Source organism: Oncorhynchus mykiss, chromosome 10 (assembly GCF_057628025.1).
Source record: "Oncorhynchus mykiss isolate SJ-2025 chromosome 10, ASM5762802v1, whole genome shotgun sequence".
In the NCBI taxonomy this organism is placed as follows: Eukaryota; Metazoa; Chordata; class Actinopteri; order Salmoniformes; family Salmonidae; genus Oncorhynchus; species Oncorhynchus mykiss.
This window is the reverse complement of record NC_143031.1, coordinates 11,080,001-11,102,816: the sequence shown is the minus strand read 5'-3', so window position 1 is coordinate 11,102,816 and position 22,816 is coordinate 11,080,001. Positions and strand designations below refer to the sequence as shown.

General features: G+C 43.8%; 1 protein-coding gene across 1 annotated transcript in view; it reads left to right on the top strand.

The window, feature by feature from the left end:
* The first annotated feature begins 1,991 nt into the window (after positions 1-1,991).
* LOC110533330 (serine/threonine-protein phosphatase 2A 55 kDa regulatory subunit B beta isoform) overlaps positions 1,992-22,816 on the top strand; it is a 141,149-nt gene continuing 120,324 nt past the window's right edge. Inside the window, exon 1 of the mRNA XM_090188961.1 lies at positions 1,992-2,328. Coding sequence (XP_090045087.1) covers positions 2,250-2,328 — 79 coding nt within the window. The 5' untranslated portion in view covers positions 1,992-2,249. The remainder of the gene's footprint in view (positions 2,329-22,816) is intronic.

Genomic DNA, 22,816 nt, shown 5'->3' with positions numbered 1-22,816 from the left:
TAATCGGAATTGCTGATTCATTTCAAGTTTTCATAACAATCGGAAATCTGTATTTTTGGGCGCCGACTTCTTTCTTTATTTATTTTCATTTATTTATTATTATATATTTGTTATACCTTTATTTAACTAGGCAAGTCAGTTAAGAACACATTCTTATTTTCAAAGACGGCCTAGGATCGTTGGGTTAACTGCCTTATTCAGTGGCAGAACGACATATTTTCACCTAGTCAGCTCGGGGGATCTAATCTTGCAACCTTACAGTTAACTAGTCCAACGCTATAACCACCTGCCTCTCGTTGCACTCCACAAGGAGACTGCCTGTTACGCGAATGCAGTAGAAGCCAAGGTAAGTTGCTAGCTAGCATTAAACTTATCTTATAAAAAACAATCAATCAATCATAATCACTAGTTATGTACACATGGTTGATGATATTACTAGTTTATCTAGCGTGTCCTGCGTTGCATATAATCGATGCAACGCTGGGGGATGATTTAACAAAAGCGTATTTGCAAAAAAAGCACAATCATTGGACGACTGTACCTAACCATAAACATCAATGCCTTTCTTAAAATCAATACACAGAAGTATATATTTTTAAACCTGCATATTTACCTAAAAGAAATCCAGGTTAGCAGGCAATGTTAACCAGATGAAATTGTGTCACTTCTCTTGCATTCATTGCACGCAGAGTCAGGGTATATGCAACATTTTGGGAAGCCTGGCTCATTGCGAACTAGTTTGCCAAAATTTTACGTAATTATGACATAACATTGAAGGTTGTGCAATGTAACAATAATATTTAGACTTATGGATGCCACCCGTTAGATAAAAAACGGAATGGTTCCGTATTTCACTGAAATAATAAACGTTTTGTTTTCAAAATGATAGTTTCCGGATTCCATATTAATGACCAAAGGCTCGTATTTCTGTGTGTTATTATGTTATAATTAAGTCTATGATTTGATAGAGCAGTCTGACTGAGCAATGGTAGGCAGCAGCAGGTTCGTAAGCATTCATTCAAACAGCACTTTCGTGCATTCTGCCAGCAGCTCTTCACAAGCACAGCGCTGTTTATGACTTCAAGCCTATCAGCCTAATGGCTGGTGTAACCAATGTGAAATGGCTAGCTAGTTAGCGGGGTGCGCGCTAATAGCGTTTCAAACACCACTCGCTCTGAGACTTGGAGTGGTTGTTCCCCTTGCTCTGCAAGGGCCGCGGCTTTTGTGGAGCGATGAGTAACGCTGCTTTGAGTGTGGCTGTTGTCGATGTGTTCCTGGTTCGAGCCCAGGTAGGGGCGAGAACAAGAAGGGACGGAAGCTATACTGTTACACTGGAAATACTATAGTGCCTATAAGAACATCCACTAGTCAAAGGTATATGAAATACAAATGGTATAGAGATAAATAGTCCTATAAATACTATATTAACTACAACCTAAAATCTCTTACCTTGGAATATTGAGGTCTCATGTTAAAAGGAACCACTAACTTTCATATGTTCTCATGTTCTGTGCAAGGAACTCAAACGTTATCTTTTTTACATGGCACATATTGCACTTTTAATTCTCCAACACTTTGTTTTTGCATTATTTAAACCAAATTGAACATGCTTCATTATTTATTTGAGGCTAAATAGATTTTTATTGATCTATTATATTAAGTTAAAATAAGTGTTCATTTAGTATTGTTGTAATTGTCATTATTACAAATATTTTTTTTTTTTAATCGGCCGATTAATCGGTATCGTTTTTTTTTGGTTACTGGCCCAACACTGTTAACCACTAAGCTACCTGTTGCCCTAAACAGTGTTGGTTTTGTGTTTTTACATATTGCGTTTGTTTTAAACATGAGCTGGTTAAAAAAGAGGATGAGTAAGATGTATTGCCTTTCACTGGTACGGTGAAGTGGGCAGGTGTGGATAAAATGCCTGGGCCGAATTCTCGTCCCAGTCTGCCCCTACTTCCATAGCAGCCGACTCCAGCAAAAATAACATTCTCGTGTCCTGCTGGCGACTAGGGGGAAGAAGCATGCTTTATGAGAGTAGCATAGCGCGCGGAGACCTATCCTCTCTTCCTGCTAGGTTAGCACTGAAGGAAGGATTCCCGTTTATATAAGGCGATAAAAAGTCATGCCGAAGACCATGACCTCTCTCCAGCGATTAGTTTCTTTCTGCCTTGTCAATGCAGTCGGTGTAGAGTAGCCTACGATGTGAACTTGATAGTGATGCGCAGCCAACAACAACCAAAAAGATGAAATGCTTCTCCCGGTACCTACCTTACCTCTTCAGACCCTCGAGCACCATCCTCTCCTCCAGCTGTCACACCGAAGGTAGGCTACGGACCTGTCATGTTATGTTATAGCATGTGCGCGCTCTTTTCTGTGGGTACTGGGAAACCAGAAGCAGGTTAGGTCAGTTCGGGAACCATCGCACTTGTATTTATAGAGAAGAGGCTGGGGGTTGACTGGGACGAACAGAGCATAACACCCTGCTCTCTGCCGTTTCTTTTTCTAGGCAAACAGCCATAGTCAGATTGAAATTTCAAACCGTGTGAAGTCGGGAGTTCCGCTGTGGAATTGGCTAGGTTTCATCTGTAGGCCTATGTTTACATGTTTTATTTTTTATTTCACATTTATTTAACCAGGTAGGCTAGTTGAGAACAAGTTCTCATTTACAACTGCGACCTGGTCAAGATAAAGCAAAGCAGTGTGACACAGAGTTACACATGGAGTAAACAATAAACAAGCCAATAACACAATAAACAAGTCAATGGCACAGTAGAATAAAATAAAGTATATATACAGTGTGTGCAAAAGGCATGAGGAGGTAGGCAATAAATAGGCCATAGGAGCGAATAATTACAATTTAACAGATTAACACTTGAGTGATAAATGAGCAGATGATGATGTGCAAGTAGAGATATTGGTGTGCAAAAGAGCAGGAAAGTAAATAAAATAAAAACAGTATGGGAATGAGGTAGGTAGATTGGGTGGGCTATTTACAGACGGGCTGCTGCGATCGGTTAGCTGCTCAGATAGTTGATGTTTAAAGTTGGTGAGGTAAATACAAGTCTCCAACTTCAGCGATTTTTGCAATTCGTTCCAGTCACTGGCAGCAGAGAACTGGAAGGAAAGGCAGCCAAATGAGATGTTGGCTTTGGGGATGATCAGTGAGATATACCTGCTGGAACGTGTGCTAACATAATTAATGTATCTGCAGCAGCTTGTGTAAGGTGTATGAACTTTCAAGACAGGACATAGAACATTTCTCCCTCAGCCAAAGCTGAACAGAGTAGCAACTCTACTATGGTGGCAATAAACTGCCTGCAACACTGGATGCTGTTAAAAACCTGTTGAGTGTAGGGGGCAGTATTTTTATTTTTGGATGAAAAACGTACCCAAATTTAACGGCCTATTTCTCAGGCCCAGAATCTAAAATATGCCTATAATTGTCAGATTAGGATAGAAAACACTCTAAAGTTTCCAAAACTGTAAAAATATTGTTTTGTGAGTATAACAGAACTGATATTGCAGGTGAAAACCTGAGGAAAAATCAACCAGGAAGTGGCCTCTATTTTGAAGCTCCATGTTCCATTGCCTGCCTTCGCTCCATTTAAAGGGGTATCAACCAAATTCCTTTTCCTATGGCTTCCCCATGTTGTGAACAGTCTTTAGACATAGTTTCAGGCTTTTATTTTGAAAAATGAGCGAGAAAGATCACATCGCGTCAGTGTATAGCTGGGTGTCCCCAGAGTTTTGCTTGCGCAACAGTTTGGAGCAGCCATTGTGTCTCTCTCTGCTATTGACAAAGCTAAAGTCCCGGTTGATATATTATCGATTATATATTGAAAACACAACTTGAGGATTGATGATAAAAAACATTTGACATGTTTCTGTGAACATTACGGATACTATTTGGAATTTTCGTCTGCGATGTCGTGACCGCTCGAGCCTGTGGATTTCTGAACATAACGCGCCAAAAATGTGGAGGTATTTTGGATATAAAAATCATCTTTATGGAACAAAAGGATAATTTATTGTGTAACTGGGAGTCTCGTGAGTGCAAACATCCGAAGATAATCAAAGGTAAGCGATTTAATTTATTGCTTTTCTGACTTTCGTGACCAATCTACTTGACCAATCTAATCTACTTAGGCTAGAGAGATGTTCTTACATAAACGCTTTCGCCAAAAAGCTTTATTGAAATCTGACAAGCCAGGTGGGATTAACAACAAGCTAAGATGTGTTTTGCTATATTGCACTTGTGATTTCATGAAAATGTAATATTTTTAGTCATTTAAATTTGAATTTGGCGTGCAATCCAGCTGATGTTGACGTAAATGATCCCGCTAACGAGATGGGTGCATCAAGAAGTTAAAAAAGATATTGCAACACTGGATGCTGTTAAAAAAGACGAGAGACAAGCATGTGCCATTTCCTTAGTCCAACATGGTGGTCAAGGACAGGTCATCTGACCATGACAACCAAAACAACGTTAATAAGTAAGACTTCATAAGAGTCAATTCATTAGGCAACAATACACTGACTATACCAAACATTAGAAACACCTTCCTAATATTGAGTTGAACAGCCTCAATTCATCTGGACATGGACTCTACAATGTGTCAAAAGTGTTCCACAGGTATGCTGGCCCATGTTGACTCCAATGCTTCCCACAGTTGTGTCAGGTTGGCTGGATTTCCTTTGGGTGGTGGTGGACCAGGGATTCCCGAGTGGCACAGCGGTCTAAGACATTTCAACTCAGTGCTAGAGGTGTCACTACCGACCCTGGTTCGGTTCCAGGCTGTATCACAATCGGCCGTGATTTGGAGTCCCATAGTGCAGCACACAATTGGCCCAGCATTGTCCGGGTTTGGGTTTGGCCGGGGCAGGCCGTCATTGTAAATAAGAATTTGTCCTTAACTGACTTGCCTAGGTAAATAAAGGTTAAATAATAAAAATACACACAGGAAACTTTTGAGAGTGAAAAACCCAGCAGCGTTGCAGTTCTTGACACAAACTGGTGCGTTTGGCACCTACTACCATACCCGGTTCAAAGGCACTTAAATCTTTTGTCTTGCCCATTCACCCTCTGAATGGCACATATACACAATCCATGTCTCAATTGTTTCAATGCTTAAAAATCATTATTTAACCTGTCTCCTCCCCTTTATCTACACTGATTGAAGTGGCATCAATAAGGGATCATAGCTTTCACCTGGATTCACCTGGTCAGTCTATTCATCAGTCTGTGTCATGGAAAGAACAGCTGCCCTTAATGTTTAGTATACTCAGTATATATGGTAATACAAGGTTCCTGGTTTTACTTGAAACTATTGAAATATTGACGTGATGTTTAGGTTTGACATAAGGCCACCTCACTAGGCCTACGTCATCTCACTAAACTTATGCCACCTCACTAGGCCTACGTCACCTCACTAAACTTATGCCACCTCACTAGGCCTACGTCACCTCACTAAACTTATGCCACCTCACTAGGCCTACGTCATCTCACTAAACTTATGCCACCTCACTAGGCCTACGTCACCTCACTAAACTTATGCCACCTCACTAGGCCTACGTCACCTCACTAAACTTATGCCACCTCACTAGGCCTACGTCATCTCACTAAACTTATGCCACCTCACTCTGCCTATGTCAAAACTAGCCTACTGTAAATCATATTTTGTAATTATATAATTGTTGTCATTTGTTTATTGAAATATGTCTCATTAACATGTATCCATGTTTGTTATATATTAAAATTGTCTGATTTTTGAATTCTACATTATTACAGCTATTGAATAATACAGCGTGTGGCTCATCCATCTGGTGAGAGTTGCCAGCTATATGTAGTGTGGCCTGCTCTGCTCTGGCTGCATAGGGACAGGACATGAGGGCCTGCCAGGAGACCAAAGGCCTCCTGCGGGGGCTGGGATAAAATGTAAAAAAGTAGGACAAAACACATCACGACAAAAGAGACACCAAAACACTACATAAGGAGAGACCTAAGACAACAACACAGCATGTTAGCAACACAACATGACATCAACAAAGTAGCAACACAACATGGTAGCAGCACAACATGGTAGCAGCACAAACATGGTACAAAAATGATTGGGCACAGACAACAGCACAAATGGCAAAAAGGTAGAGACAACAATACATCACGCGAAGCAGCCACAACTGTCAGTAAGAGTGTTTACAAGCAGAAACTCAAATCAAATCAAATTGTATTGGTCACATACACATGGTTAGCAGATGTTATTGCAAGTGTAGCAAAATGCTTGTGCTTCTAGTTCTGACAGTGCAGCATTATTTAACAAGTAATCTAACAATTCCACAACAACGACCTGATACACACACATCTAACAATTCCACAACAACTACCTGATACACACACATCTAACAATTCCACAACAACTACCTGATACACACACATCTAAGTGAAGGACTGGAATATGAATATATAAACTGGAAGTACCTGTCACTCGCTGCCGTTGAGAAGTGGTCACCAGAATCAGAGATTATGTTACAGGACTGCTTTGCTAGCGCTGATTGGAATATGTTTCTAGACTCTGCCGATAACATTGACAAGCTAGCCACCTCAGTCACCGGCTTCATTAGAAAATGTATCGGCCACGTTGAGGGTTTTCTGCTTCCCGAATCAAAAGCCCTGCATTAACATTGAGGTTGACACTGAACTAAAGGACAGGGTTTACCGTACACAGAGCTATTGTAGACAACCCTGAGGCTATGTCTGAGGACAGGAATAAGTACAAGGAGTCCGGCTACGACCTCAGCAGTCATCAAACGAGCAAAAGGGCAACATAGGAACAAGGTGGAATCGTATAACACAGGCTCCATCGCCCGCCGCATGTGGCAGGGGCTCCAGTCCATTACGGATGACAAAGAAAGACCCAGCCATGATCTGCCCAACTATTCCATTTCAATTTTATTAGCATGGGAAACATATGTTTACATTGCCAAAACAAGTGAAATAGATAAACAAAAGTGATTTTAAATAGTTAATAAACAAAAGGTCAAATAAATAAACATAAATATAGGTTCTATTTACAATGGTGTTTGTTCTTCACTGGTTGCCCTTTTCTTGTGGCAACAGGTCACAAATCTTGCTGCTATGATTGCACACTGTGGTATTTCAGCCAATAGATATGGGAGTTTATCAAACATTAGATTTTTTTGTGGATCTGTGTAATCTGAGGGAAATATGTGTCTCTATGGTCATACATTTGGCAGGAGGTTACGAAGTGCAGCTCAGTTTCCACCTCATTTTGTGGGCAGTGTGCACATAGCCTGTCTTCTCTTGAGAGCCAGGTCTGCCTACGGCGACCTTTCTCAATAGCAAGGCTATGCTCACTGAGTCTGTACATAGTCAAAGATTTCCTTAAGTTTGGGTCAGTCACAGTGGTCAGGTATTCTGCCATGATTTCTCATGATTTGGTTATTTCTAATTGTGTTGCTGTCCTTGGGCTCTATGGGGTCTATTTGTTTTTGTTTCCTGAGCCCCAGGACCAGCTTGCTTAGGGGACTCTTCTCCAGGTTCATTTCTCTGAAGGTGATGGCTTTGCTATGGAGGGTTTGGGAATCACTTCCTTTTAGGTGGTTGTAGAATTTAACAGCTTTTTTCTGGATTTGGATAATTAGCGGGTATCGGCCTAATTCTGCTCTGCATGCCTTATTTGGTGTTTCACATTGTACACAGAGGATATTTTGGCAGAATTCTGCACGCAGAGTCTCAATTTGGTGTTGTCACGGATCCCTCTGGAACTTTCATCACGCACACCTGTCCCCTATTCCCACTGATTAGTTATTGTATAAGTGTGTCCTTTGTTCACCATGGTGCTGTCCATTATTGTTACAATATCTGTTGGTGCGTGTGAGGACCTGTGTGTTTTGGCTTTCATGCCATTGTGGATTACACGTATGATTACAGGTCTCGAACCGTGTGTTAATCATTGTGTGTTAATCATTGTGTGCGTGTTTTAATTATTCGAGGTACTCCTCACTCTTTTGTTTGGGTTTCAACCCTGTGTTTTTTGTATAGTGTTTGTTTGGTCTTCATCCCCGTGCCTTTTACACAGCACGCCGTAAATTGGGTACAATAAAAAAAAACTATTACGCATTCCTGCCCCTGTCTCCCGAATCATTGTTATCAACGTGACTGTTTGTCCCATTTGTGAATTCTTGGTTGGTGAGCGGACCCCAGACCTCATAACCATCACAGGCAATGGGTTCTGTAACTGATTCAAGTATTTTTTAGCAAGATCGTAATTGGAATGTCAAATGTTATATTCACTTTGATGGCATAGAAGGCCCTTTTGGCCTTGTCTTTCTTTTAGGATACAATCAACCCCACAGGCCTTTTTGGGTTGGAGGGTTTGTATTTTGTCTGGTGGTTCATTCAATGTAATTGGAGAATCCAGTGGGTTCTTGCAGTCTTTTAATAGTTGGTCCTAAAATGTGTATTTGATCATGTATATGTTTTTGCTGCTTGTTCTTTGTTATAGAGCCAAAAAGATTGGAGAAGTGGTTTATCCATACATCTCCGTTTTGGATAGATAACTGTCACGAACCGGCTCCAAGCCCGTAACAAAAAGGGAGACAATGTGGAGATAAGGAATAACAAAATATATTTATTAACTAAGGTAACCTATACACTATTGTTTATTTGTATGTCTGCGTGGAGAGTCTCCCAATGAATGTGGAAGAGGTCTATTTATCCTGGGACACACCCGGGCCCAGGTGTTTCCCATGTTGCTGATGACCCTCCCGGCTCCGCCAACGGCATCCTATCCTACTTTTCTGAGGTTGTCTGCTTGACATTTTCTAGATTTGATAGTGAAGCTGAGAGGTCAAATATACTGTTTAGGTTTTCTACTGCTAAGTAGAAAATTACATGAAACATTTTGTCCAGGAAATTGTCTACCAGACAAACTCAATACATTTTATGCACACTTTGACAACAACAACATCGTGCCATCAGCGATCCAGAAGAATTGGGTGACCTCGCTCTCCGAGGTTGACTTGAGCAAGGTCATTTTAATTTTTAATTTTTTTGTAATTTATTTTTTAATTTTTTACCCCTTTTTCTCCCCAATTTCGTGGTATCCAATTGTTGTAGTAGCTACTATCTTGTCTCATTGCTACAACTCCCGTACGGGCTCGGGAGAGACGAAGGCTGAATGTCATGCGTCCTCCGATACACAACCCAACCAGCCGTACTGCTTCTTAACACAGCGTGCATCCAACCCGGAAGCCAGCCGCACCAATGTGTCGGAGGCTACACCGTGGACCTGGCAACCTTGGCTAGCGCGCACTGCGCCCGGCCCGCCACAGGAGTCGCTGGTGCGCGATGAGACAAGGAGATCCCTACCGACCAATCCCTCCCTAACCCGGACGACGCTCGGCCAATTGTGCGTCGCCCCACGGACCTCCCGGTCGCGGCCGGTTACGACAGAGCCTGGGCGCGAACCCAGGGACTCTGATGGCACAGCTGGCGCTGCAGTACAGCGCCCTTAACCACTGCGCCACCCGGGAGGCTTGAGCAAGGTCATTAATCAGGTCAACACCCGCAAGGACGCAGGCCCCGACGGTATTCCAGGGTGCGTTCTCAGAGCATGCGCAGAACAGCTGGCAGGCATATTCACAGTAATTTTCAACCTCTCCTTGTCCCAGTTTGTAATCTCCACATGTTTTAAGATGACCACCATCATTCCTGTCCTCAAGAACTCTTAAGTATTCATGCCACATTGACTACCAACCTGTAGCACTCACATCTGTAATCATGAAGTGCTTTGAGATAGGGATGCACGATATATCGGTAAGCATATCGGAATCTGCCCATATTCGCTGAAAATGCCAACATTGGCATCGGCTCTATGTCTAGTTTAACACTGATGTGCAAAACCGATGTCGAAGCTGACGTGCATACCTGTATAATGTAGGTAGATGACGTGCATACCTGTATAATGTAGGTAGATGACGTGCATACCTGTATAATGTAGGTAGATGACGTGCATACCTGTATAATGTAGGTAGATGACGACATTACTTCCGGCGCCGACAGAGATGGCCGCCTCGCTTCGCGTTCCTAGGAAACTATGCAGTGTTTTGTTTTTTTACGTGTTATTTCTTACATTAGTACCCCAGGTCATCTTAGGTTTCATTACATACAGTCAGTCGAGAAGAACTACTGAATATAAGATCAGCGTCAACTCACCATCAGTACGACCAAGAATATGTTTTTCGCGACGCGGATCCTGTGTTCTGCCTTTCACCCAGGACAACGGAATGGATCCCATGCAGCGACCCAAAAAAACGACTCCGAAAAAGAGGGAAACGAGGCGGTCTTCTGGTCAGACTCCGGAGACGGGCACATCGTGCACCACTCCCTAGCATCCTTCTCGCCAATGTCCAGTCTCTTGACAACAAGGTTGATGAAATCCGAGCAAGGGTAGCATTCCAGAGGGACATCAGAGACTGTAACGTTCTTTGCTTCACGGAAACATGGCTCACTCGAGAGACGCTATCGGGGGCGGTGCAGCCAGCGGGTTTCTCCACGCATCGCGCCGACAGAAACAAACATCTTTCTGGTAAGAAGAGGGGCGGGGGCGTATGCCTTATGGCTAACGAGACATGGTGTGATGAAAGAAACATACAGGAACTCAAATCCTTCTGTTCACCTGATTTAGAATTCCTCACAATCAAATGTAGACCGCATTATCTACCAAGAGAATTCTCTTTGATTATAATCACAGCCGTATATATCCCCCCCCCAAGCAGACACATCGATGGCTCTGAACAAACTTTATTTGACTCTTTGCAAACTGGAATCCATTAATCCGGAACCTTGGATCATTGTTACTCTAACTTCCGCGACGCATATAAGGCCCTGCCCCGCCCTCCTTTCGGAAAAGCTGACCACGACTCCATTTTGTTGATCCCTGCCTACAGACAGAAACTAAAACAAGAGGCTCCCACGCTGAGGTCTGTCCACCGCTGGTCCGACCAAGCTGACTCCACACTCCAAGACTGCTTCCATCACGTGGACTGGGACATGTTTCGTATTGCATCAGATAACAATATTGACGAATACGCTGATTCGGTGTGCGAGTTCATTAGAACGTGCGTTGAAGATGTCGTTCCCATAGCAACGATTAAAAGCATTCGCTTGAAACTGAAAGCGCGAACCACTGCTTTTAATCAGGGCAAGGTGACTGGTAACATGACCGAATACAAACAGTGCAGCTATTCCCTCCGCAAGGCTATCAAACAAGCTAAGCGTCAGTACAGAGACAAAGTAGAATCTCAATTCAACGGCTCAGACACAAGAGGCATGTGGCAGGGTCTACAGTCAATCACGGACTACAAGAAGAAATCCAGCCCAGTCACGGACCAGGATGTCCTGCACCCAGGCAGACTAAATAACTTTTTGGCCCGCTTTGAGGACAATACAGTGCCACTGACACGGCCTGCAGCGAAAACATGCGGACTCTCCTTCACTGCAGCCGAGGTGAGTAAGACATTTAAACGTGTTAACCCTCGCAAGGCTGCAGGCCCAGACGGCATCCCCAGCCGCGCCCTCAGAGCATGCGCAGACCAGCTGGCCGGTGTGTTTACGGACATATTCAATCAATCCCTATACCAGTCTGCTGTTCCCACATGCTTCAAGAGGGCCACCATTGTTCCTGTTCCCAAGAAAGCTAAGGTAACTGAGCTAAACGACTACCGCCCCGTAGCACTCACTTCCGTCATCATGAAGTGCTTTGAGAGACTAGTCAAGGACCATATCACCTCCACCCTACCCGACACCCTAGACCCACTCCAATTTGCTTACCGCCCAAATAGGTCCACAGACGATGCAATCTCAACCACACTGCACACTGCCCTAACCCATCTGGACAAGAGGAATACCTATGTGAGAATGCTGTTCATCGACTACAGCTCGGCATTCAACACCATAGTACCCTCCAAGCTCATCATCAAGCTCGAGACCCTGGGTCTCGACCCCGCCCTGTGCAACTGGGTACTGGACCTGTGCAACTGGGTACCGCCCCCAGGTGGTGAGGGTAGGCAACAACATCTCCACCCCGCTGATCCTCAACACTTGGGCTCCACAAGGGTGCGTTCTGAGCCCTCTCCTGTACTCCCTGTTCACCCACGACTGCGTGGCCACGCACGCCTCCAACTCAATCATCAAGTTTGTGGACGACACAACAGTGGTAGGCTTGATTACCAACAACGACGAGACGGCCTACAGGGAGGAGGTGAGGGCCCTCGGAGTGTGGTGTCAGGAAAATAACCTCACACTCAACGTCAACAAAACTAAGGAGATGATTGTGGACTTCAGGAAACAGCAGAGGGAACACCCCCCTATCCACATCGATGGAACAGTAGTGGAGAGGGTAGCAAGTTTTAAGTTCCTCGGCATACACATCACAGACAAACTGAATTGGTCCACTCACACAGACAGCATCGTGAAGAAGGCGCAGCAGCGCCTCTTCAACCTCAGGAGGCTGAAGAAATTCGGTTTGTCACCAAAAGCACTCACAAACTTCTACAGATGCACAATCGAGAGCATCCTGGCGGGCTGTATCACCGCCTGGTACGGCAACTGCTCCGCCCACAACCGTAAGGCTCTCCAGAGGGTAGTGAGGTCTGCACAACGCATCACCGGGGGCAAACTACCTGCCCCCCAGGACACCTACACCACCCGATGTTACAGGAAGGCCATAAAGATCATCAAGGACATCAACCACCCGAGCCACTGCCTGTTCACCCCGCTATCATCCAGAAGGCGAGGTCAGTACAGGTGCATCAAAGCTGGGACCGAGAGACTGAAAAACAGCTTCTATCTCAAGGCCATCAGACTGTTAAACAGCCACCACTAACATTGAGTGGCTGCTGCCAACACACTGACACTGACACTGACTCAACTCCAGCCACTTTAATAATGGGAATTGATGGGAAATTATGTAAATATATCACTAGCCACTTTAAACAATGCTACCTTATATAATGTTACTTACCCTACATTATTCATCTCATATGCATACGTATATACTGTACTCTATATCATCGACTGCATCCTTATGTAATACATGTATCACTAGCCACTTTAACTATGCCACTTTGTTTACATACTCACCTCATGTATATACTGTACTCGATACCATCTACTGTATCCTGCCTATGCTGCTCTGTACCATCACTCATTCATATATCCTTATGTACATATTCTTTATCCCCTTACACTGTGTATAAGACAGTAGTTTTGGAATTGTTAGTTAGATTACTTGTTGGTTATTACTGCATTGTCGGAACTAGAAGCACAATCATTTCGCTACACTCGCATTAACATCTGCTAACCATGTGTATGTGACAAATAAAATTTGATTTGATTTGATTTGATTTACCTATATAACGCAGGTAGATGACGTGCATACCTGTATAATGTAGGTAGATGAGGTGCATACCTATATAATGTAGGTAGATGACGTGCATACCTATATAATGTAGGTAGATGATGTGCATACCTGTATAATGTAGGTAGGTGACGTGCATACCTGTATAATGTAGGTAGATGATGTGCATACCTGTATAATGTAGGTAGTTGACGTGCATACCTGTATAATGTAGGTAGGTGATGTAATGACGGCACGAAAAATACAGCACTACACGTGCAACACAGCATTCCTAAAATGTCTGCTGTGTGGAACAATTTTGAAGTTTCAATGGAAGTTAACATACAGTTTGTGCAGCTGTGATTTCCAGAGGAGGGGAGAAAGTGAAATCTTTCGGTACCACAAACCTAATGGCTCATTTGAAAGTGCAACAGCCCTAGACGTTCAGTGACTACTTAGAACAAAAGCAGAAAAAAACTAAGCGCTACACTTCCAACAACTTAACAAGTTCAAGTCGAGCAGTCATTTGAAAGTGTAAGAACATTTCAGCGAGACAACTCAAAGGCGAAATCTATTAACGCCAAGATAATGGAATTCATTGCCCTTGACAATCAACAGTGACAATCAACCGTTCTCTGTCGTGGATGATGTTGGCTGTTGCTGACTGGTCGAGCACCTCAAGCCCCGTTACACACTACCAAGTATTCACTATTCACTACCGGAGTTACACAGTATTGTTGAAACACACATCCATGAGCAACTTGCTATGGGCGTCACTGCTATTAACTTCACAAGTGACATTTGGTCCAGCGACATCAGCCCCATGAGCATGTTGAGTCTGACAGCACTGTGGGTCGCTGAGGATTTTGTACTGAGGAAAGCCGTATTGCTCAAGAATGTGCTGGTTCACATACCGCTGCTGCCATTTTAATGGCATTTGAGAATATGTTTGAAACTAGGAAAATCCCCAAGAACAAAGTGCACGTTGTGCTATGTGATAATGCACGTAACATGACAAAAGCTTTGGAAGAATGCGGAGTTGCCAGTTTGCCATGCATGGCACGCAAGCTGCAACTGGCTGTGAACGAAGGTGTTTTGGCCCAACGCAGCATATCTGACAGACACAGCCGTGGTGTCATTACATCACCTACAGGTAGGAAGACAGTGGGTCATTTTAAACGCTCACAGCTCGCATACAGCCTGCAAGCAATACAGGAGCAGCTTGGAATGAAAAGGAAAAGGCTTAAGCAAGATGTTTCCACCAGATGGAACAGTACTTTTTACATGATGGAGAGCATGCTGGAACAAAAACAAGTGCTTGGCGTGTACGCAGCCGACTATGAGTTACCTGCAACAATCAGTACAAACCAGTGGACTCTCATTGAAATCATGAACACACTCCTAGCTCCATTCGAACAACTGACTCAAGAAATAAACTCATCAACTGTGTCTGCAGCAGACGTGATACCCTCTGTCATGGCATTGAAACGCCTGCTCAACAAAACTGCCCACACAGACCATGAGGTTAAAACTTACAAAGTACTCTACTAGAGTCTGTGAACAAGCGATTCGGTGGCATTTTCTCTGAGCATCTTTACTGTGTCGCCACCATGCTCGATGCTAGGTACAAGGACCGCTACTTCTTTAACAGGCATTCTCTCTGAGCCTCTTTACTGTGTCGCCACCATGCTCGATGCTAGGTACAAGGACCGATACATCTTTAACAGGCATTCTCTCTGAGCCTCTTTACTGTGTCGCCACCATGCTCGATGCTAGGTACAAGGACCGCTACTTCTTTAACAGGCATTCTCTCTGAGCCTCTTTACTGTGTCTCCACCATGCTCGATGCTAGGTACAAGGACCGCTACTTCTTTAACAGGCATTCTCTCTGAGCCTCTTTACTGTGTCGCCACCATGCTCCATGCTAGGTACAAGGAAAATGCTACTTTGATGCAGACAAGAAACAGGGGTTACGTGAAAGGTTACAGACACAGCTAAACAAGATTAAAACGGACACAGTGACATTGCGCACAGAGGAAGAGAGGCCACGAACAGACAGAGCTGAAACTTCACTGCTTGACATGTATGATGAAATCCTGGCTGAGAAAGAAACGACTGAACAAATGAACGAAACAGCAAGTAAGTGAAAGAAATAGGTTTTGATTATGTTTTACTGGTAATGGGGACTTACATAAATGCCAACAAAATAACTTTTTGGTCAGTGTGTGTTTGTGTGTGTTTCAACTATTTAACTGTACTAGAATGCTTAAAAGGCCCGCTAAAATGTGTAATATCGGTTATCGGGATCAGGTATTTAAATGTGTTTTTATATTTTTTATTATTGTTATTTTTACCCCTTTGTCTCCCCAATTTCGTGCTATCCAATTGGTAGTTAGAGTCATGTCCCATCGCTGCAACTCCCGTACGGACTCGGGAGAGGCGAAGATTGAGAGCCGTTCGTCCTCCAAAACACAACCCAGCCAAGCCGCACTGCTTCTTGACACAACGCCCGCTTAACCCGGAAGCCAGGCGCACCAATGTGTCGGAGGTGCGCGATAGGACAGGAACATCACTGCCGGCCAAACCCTCCCTTAACCAGGACGACGCTGTGCCAATTGTGCGCCGCCCCATGGGTCTCCCGGTCGCGGCCAGCTGCGACAGAGCCTGGACTCGAACCAGGTTCTCTAGTGGCATAGCTAGCACTGCCTGAGACCACTGCATCACTCGGGAGGCCAGTATCGTTTTTTTTGGCAAGTGAAATATCGGATATCGGTATCGGCAAAAAATGTCATATCGGTGCATCCCTACTTTGAGAGGTTGTTTTGGCACACATTAACTCCACCATCCCAGACAACCTAGGCCCACTCCAATGTGTATACCGCCCTAACAGATCCATAGATGATGCAATCTCAATTGCACTCCACACTGCCCTCACCCACCCAGATAAGAGGAATACCTATGTGAGAATGCTGTTCATTGACTACAGCTCAGTGTTCAACACTATTGTCCCCTCCAAGCTTGTCACCAAGCTTATGAGTCTTGGTTTGAACACCTCCCTCTCCAACTAGATCCTGGACTTCCTGACAGGCCGACCCCAGGTGGTGAGGGTAGGCAACATCACCTCCCTCAACACGCTAACCCTTAACACACGGGCCACACGGGTATGTGCTTAGTCCCCTCCTGTACTCCCTGTTCACCCACGACTGCATGGCCACGCATGACTCCAACACCACCATCAAGTTTGGTAAAGATGTTGGTAGGCCTGATCACCGGCGACGATGAGTCAGCCTACAAGGTGGAGGTCAACCTTTCCCTCAGTGTCAGTAAGACGAAGGAGCTGATCTTGGACTACAGGAAACCATGGGGTGAACACGCCCCCATCCACATCAACGGGGCTGCAGTGTATCAGGTCAAGAGCTTCAAGTTCCTCAGTGTCCGAATGGGTAAAGACTTAAAATGGTCCAAACACGCATGCAAAATCGTGAAGAAGGAGCGACAGCATCTCTTCCCCCTCAGGAGGTTGAAAAAGTTTGTCATGGGCCCTCAAATCATCAAAAAGTTATACAGCTGTACCACTGAGAGCATCTTGACTGGCTGCATCACTGCCTGGTATGGCTATAGCACCGCCTTCGATCTCATGGCGCTACAGAAGGTGGTGCGGACATTCCAGTGCATCACTGGGGCTGAGCTCCCTGCCATCCATGACATATATCATGGATTGCAGGCGGTGTGGTAGGAAGGCCCAGGAAAACCGTTGAAGACTCCAACCACCCAAGACATGGACTATTCTCTCTGCTTCACGGCAAGCGGTACCAGGGCATGAAGTCTGGCACCAACAGGCTCTTGAACAGCTTCTATCCCCAAGCAATAAGACAAATAAATAAAATAAATAAGATAAATAGGTACATCTACTATCTGAGTTGACCTTGTGTCTTTATTGGCCTATGTCTCTTTACACACCCACAGGACCCTACACACACACACACACACACACACACACACACTCACACACACACACACACACACACACACACACACACACACACACACACACACACTCACACACACACACACACACACACACACACACACACACAGACAGACAGACAGACAGACAGACACACACACACCCACAGGACCCTACACACACACTCACACACACACACACATTTTTTTAAACCGCCTCATGCCAATGACTCCTTATATGGCTGTGAATGAGCTACGAGCTTCCACGTTTTCCAAAAGGTGTCTACAGCATTGTGACGTCTTTAGGCATTTCCCTTGAAGAATGGCTGTAAGGGAGCATATATGGCATGTGGTCACATGGTGTCTCCCGCAGAAAACCTTGCGTTTAATACTGAGGTAGCCATTTTTCCAATCGCTTCTTATGAGAAACCAACTGCCTCGACGGATATATTATCAAATATATTTGTTAAAAACACCTTGAGGATGGATCCTAAACAACGTTTGCCGTGTTTCTGTCAATATTATGTAGCTAATTTTGAAAAAAGTTTGGCGTTATAGTTGTAGCATTTTTCGGTCGATTTCTCAGCCAAGCATGGTGAAGAAACGGGAGCTTTATCGCCTACAAAAATAATATTTTTGGAAAAAAGGAACATTTGCTATCTAACTGGGAGTCTCCTGAGTGAAAGCATCCGAAGTTCTTCAAAGGTAAATTATTTAATTTGGTTGCTTTTCTTATTTTCGTGAAAATGTTGCCTGCTGCCAGCAGAGCCTAGCATAGCATTATGCCATGATAAACTTACACAAATGCTTGTCTAGCGTTGGCTGTAACGCATATTTTGAAAATCTGAGATGACAGTGTTGTTAACAAAAGGCTAAGCTTGTGTTTGAATATATTTATTTCATTTCATTTGCGATTTTCATGAATAGGAAAAGTTTCTAGGGGTATTTATGTCCGTTGCGTTATGCTAATGCGTTTGAGGCTATGATTACGCTCCCGGATACGGGTTTGCTCGTCGCAACTGGTTTTAATGCAGCTGGTGGCCACACCAGATACTCACTCACTGTTACTTTTGATTTTGACCCCCCCCCCCCCTTTGTTCAGGGACACATTATTCCATTTCTGTTAGTCACATGTCTGTGGAACTTGTTCAGTTTATGTCTCAGTTGTTGAATCTTGTTATGTTCATACAAATATTTACACATGTTAAGTTAGCTGAAAAGAAATGCAGTTGACAGGGAGAGGATGTTTATTTTTTTGTTGCTGAGTTTAGTATGTTACTTACTCATTGTGTTCTTCATATTTCTTCTTTTTTTTTGTATTTTGTATTTTATTTTACCTTTTTATTTAACTAGGCAAGTCAGTTAAGAACAAATTCTTATTTTTACCTGCTTTTTAAATCTGATTTTACTGGTTGCATCAGTTACCGGATGTGGAATAGAGTTCCATGTAGTCATGGCTCTATGTAGTACTGTGCGCCCCCCATAGTCTTTTCTAGACTCAGAGACTGTGAATAGACCTCTGATGGCATGTCTTGTGGGGTATGCGTGGGTGTCTGAGCTATGTGCTAGTATTTTAAAGCAGACAGCTCGGTACCTTCAGCTTGTCAACACCTCTTACGAAAACAAGTAATGAAGAAGTCAATCTCTCCTCTACTTTGAGCCATGAGAGATTGACATGCATGTCATTAATGTTAGCTCTCTGTGTACTTTTAAGGGCTAGCCGGGCTGCCTTGTTCTGAGACAATTGCAATTTTCCCAAGTCCCTTTTTGTGGCACCTGACCACACTACTGAACAGTAGTCCAGGTGTGACAAAACCAGGGCCTGTAGGACCTGCCTTGTTGTTAGGAATGCAGAGTAACACTTTATTATGGACAGACTTCTCCCCATCTTAGCTACTGTTGAATCAATATGTTTCCACCATGACAGTTTAAAATCCACATTATTGATTATGAGATGTAGTTGAGGCTTAGGGTTTAGTGAATGATTTTTCCCAATACAATGCTTTTAGGTTTGGAAATATTTAGGACTCACTTATTCCTTACTACCCATTCCGAAACTAACTGCAGCTCCTTAAGTGTTGCAGTCATTTCAGTCGCTGTAGTAGCTGACATGTATAGTATTGAGTCATCCACTTACATAGACACTCTGGCTTTATTCAAAGTCAGTGGCATGTCGTTAGTAAAGATTGAAAAAAGCAAGGGGCCTAAACAGCTACCCTGGGGGATTCCTGCTTATACCTGGATTATGTTTGAGAGGCTTCCATTAAAAAAATCAGTTCTTTGAAATCCCTTTTGAGATGTTCCGAGCTAGCACTCCTGATGTCATTTGACCCCACATGGACTATGACAGTGTCAGCCCCCAACATCTGTCATAGAACAGTCGGAAGCAGCCTTGTGATGTCCTGTACTCGTGCTCCTGTGTAGCACAGGTTTTTTTCCTTGGGAACAGAGATGTTTCTCACCATAGAGCTGCCTATGATGACAGCTGGTGATGTTAAATGGGCCGGACTCTCAGGCAGCCTCACGGTCTCATGAGGGTGTGAGCTCTGAGGATCTGAACCCGAGGTAGAAGCCATCGGAGAGGGAGACAGAACAGAGGAGAAAGACGCAGGTACTTCCGGGTCCGATCTTGAATGGGAAGCCCCCAAGGAAGAAGGTGCTGGAACCTCTGGATCCAGGGTGGCAAAGTTGTTTATTTTCTCTGTCAGGTTCGGGCTCAACATCTCCAAGGAGACCCCTGTTGACAGAGGACGCTGTCTTCGACTTCCATGGTGAGTGACATGCAGTGGGGAGAACAAGTATTTGATACACTGCCGATTTTGCAGGTTTTCTACTTACAAAGCATGTAGAGGTCTGTCATTTTTATCATAGGTACACTTCAACTGTGAGAGACAGAATCTAAAAAATCCAGAAAATCACATTGTATTATTTTTAAGTAATTAATTAGCATTTTATTGCATGACATATGTATTTGATACATCAGAAAAGCAGAACTTAATATTTGGTACAGAAATCTTTGTTTGCAATTACAGAGATCATACATTTCCTGTAGTTCTTGACCAGGTTTGCACACACTGCAGCAGGGATTTTGGCCCACTAATCCATTCCAACCTTCTCCAGATCCTTCAGGTTTTGGGGCTGTCGCTGGGCAATACGGACTTTCAGCTCCCTCCAAAAAAAAATTATATTGTGTTCAGGTCTGGAGACTGGCTAGGCCACTCCAGGACCTTGAGATGCTTCTTACGGAGCCACTCCTTAGTTGCCCTGGCTGTGTGTTTGAGGTTGTTGTCATGCTGCAAGACCCAGCCACGACCCATCCATCGTCCCCTCATTACGGTGCAGTCGTCCTGTCCCCTTTGCAGAAAAGCATCCCAAAAGAATGATGTTTCCACCTCCATGCTTCACGGTTGGGATGGTGTTCTTGGGGTTGTACTCATACTTCTTCTTCCTCCAAACACGGCGAGTGGAATTTAGACCAAAAAGCTCTATTTTGTTTCATCAGACCACATGACCTTCTCCCATTCCTCCTCTGGATCATCCAGATGGTCATTGGCAAACTTCAGACGGGCCTGGACATGCGCTAGCCTGGACATGCGCTATATACAAGTAGTACCGGTACTTAGTCACTGTACTGGGGTATGAGGTAGTTGAGTGATTGAGGTAATATGTACATGTAGGTTTGGTTAACTGATTGATTGAAGTACTCTGTACATGTAGGTTTGGTCAGGTGATTGTTTGAAGTACTCTGTACATGTAGGTTTGGTCAGGTGATTGTTTGAAGTACTCTGTACATGTAGGTTTGGTTAATTGATTGATTGAAGTACTCTGTACATGTAGGTTTGGTTAGGTGATTGATTGATTGAAGTACTCTGTACATGTAGGTTTGGTTAGGTGATTGATTGATTGAAGTACTCAGTACATGTAGGTGTGGTTAGGTGATTGATTGATTGAAGTACTCTGTACATGTAGGTTTGGTTAGGTGATTGATTGAAGTACTCTGTACATGTAGGTTTGGTTAGGTGATTGATTGAAGTACTCTGTACATGTAGGTTTGGTTAGGTGATTGATTGAAGTACTCTGTACATGTAGGTTTGGTTAATTGATTGATTGAAGTACTCTGTACATGTAGGTTTGGTTAGGTGATTGATTGAAGTACTCTGTCCATGTAGGTTTGGTTAGGTGATTGATTGAAGTACTCTGTCCATGTAGGTTTGGTTAGGTGATTGATTGAAGTACTCTGTACATGTAGGTTTGGTTAGGTGATTGATTGAAGTACTCTGTACATGTAGGTTTGGTTAGGTGATTGATTGAAGTACTCTGTCCATGTAGGTTTGGTTAGGTGATTGATTGAAGTACTCTGTCCATGTAGGTTTGGTTAGGTGATTGATTGAAGTACTCTGTACATGTAGGTTTGGTTAGGTGATTGATTGAAGTACTCTGTACATGTAGGTTTGGTTAACTGATTGATTGAAGTACTCTGTACATGTAGGTTTGGTTAGGTGATTGATTGAAGTACTCTGTCCATGTAGGTTTGGTTAGGTGATTGATTGAAGTACTCTGTCCATGTAGGTAGGGGGTGAAAAGCAGAAAGTCCAGGTAGCTGTTTAACTGTTCAGCCGTCTTATGGCTTTGGGGTAGAATCTGTTCAGGAGCATTTCCGTGCCAGACTTGGCTCTTCGGTACAGCAGAGAGGACAGACAGTGACTTGGGTGGCTGGAGTCATTGATCATTTTTAGGGTATTCCTGGTATAGAGGTCCTGGATGACAGTGAGCTTGGCCACACTGTTAACAGACACGTTGTGCGTTGTTCTTTGTTTTATTAATTTGCTTGTGGCTTTGTGGCATTCCCCCTTAGAGGGATAGCATAGCCACATTTAGATTTGCTCTCATGAAAGGAAAACACAGGGCAAATCTCTCCCAGGCTCTCTGCTGCACCTCCTGGTGCTCAGCCTCACACAGATCAGCTGACAGAGGGAAGCGTGTGCTCTGATCATCTGAGAGAGAAAGAAAGAGGAGGACTTGCCAAAGAGATGATTCACAAAAATACATGTTCCTTCCCCTCTCTGCATCGCTTCCCACCCACTGTGTTTTTGGGGCTGAGCAGCTCATCAAAAAGCATTTGGAATTGAGTGAGGAGATATTTTGGTTGAAAGTAACAGAAGTCATTTGGCAGTAGTTAGAGTACCCTCATTTGCAGTACTGTTTTTGGAAAATTAAAAAAAATATATATTTCTCTGCGATTTTGTAGTGCTTTGCCTCTGACACGAAATGCAGTGATGATAATACACAGTATTTCTGCTCGTGTCATGAAGATGATACCATTTGGCTCTTGGCCAATCATGCAGCCTTCAATAAATTCTTATTTAGCCAGTGAGCCGAAACATCTGGACTTTTCCCTGCCTGTCAGAAGATGTAGATCATGAGCT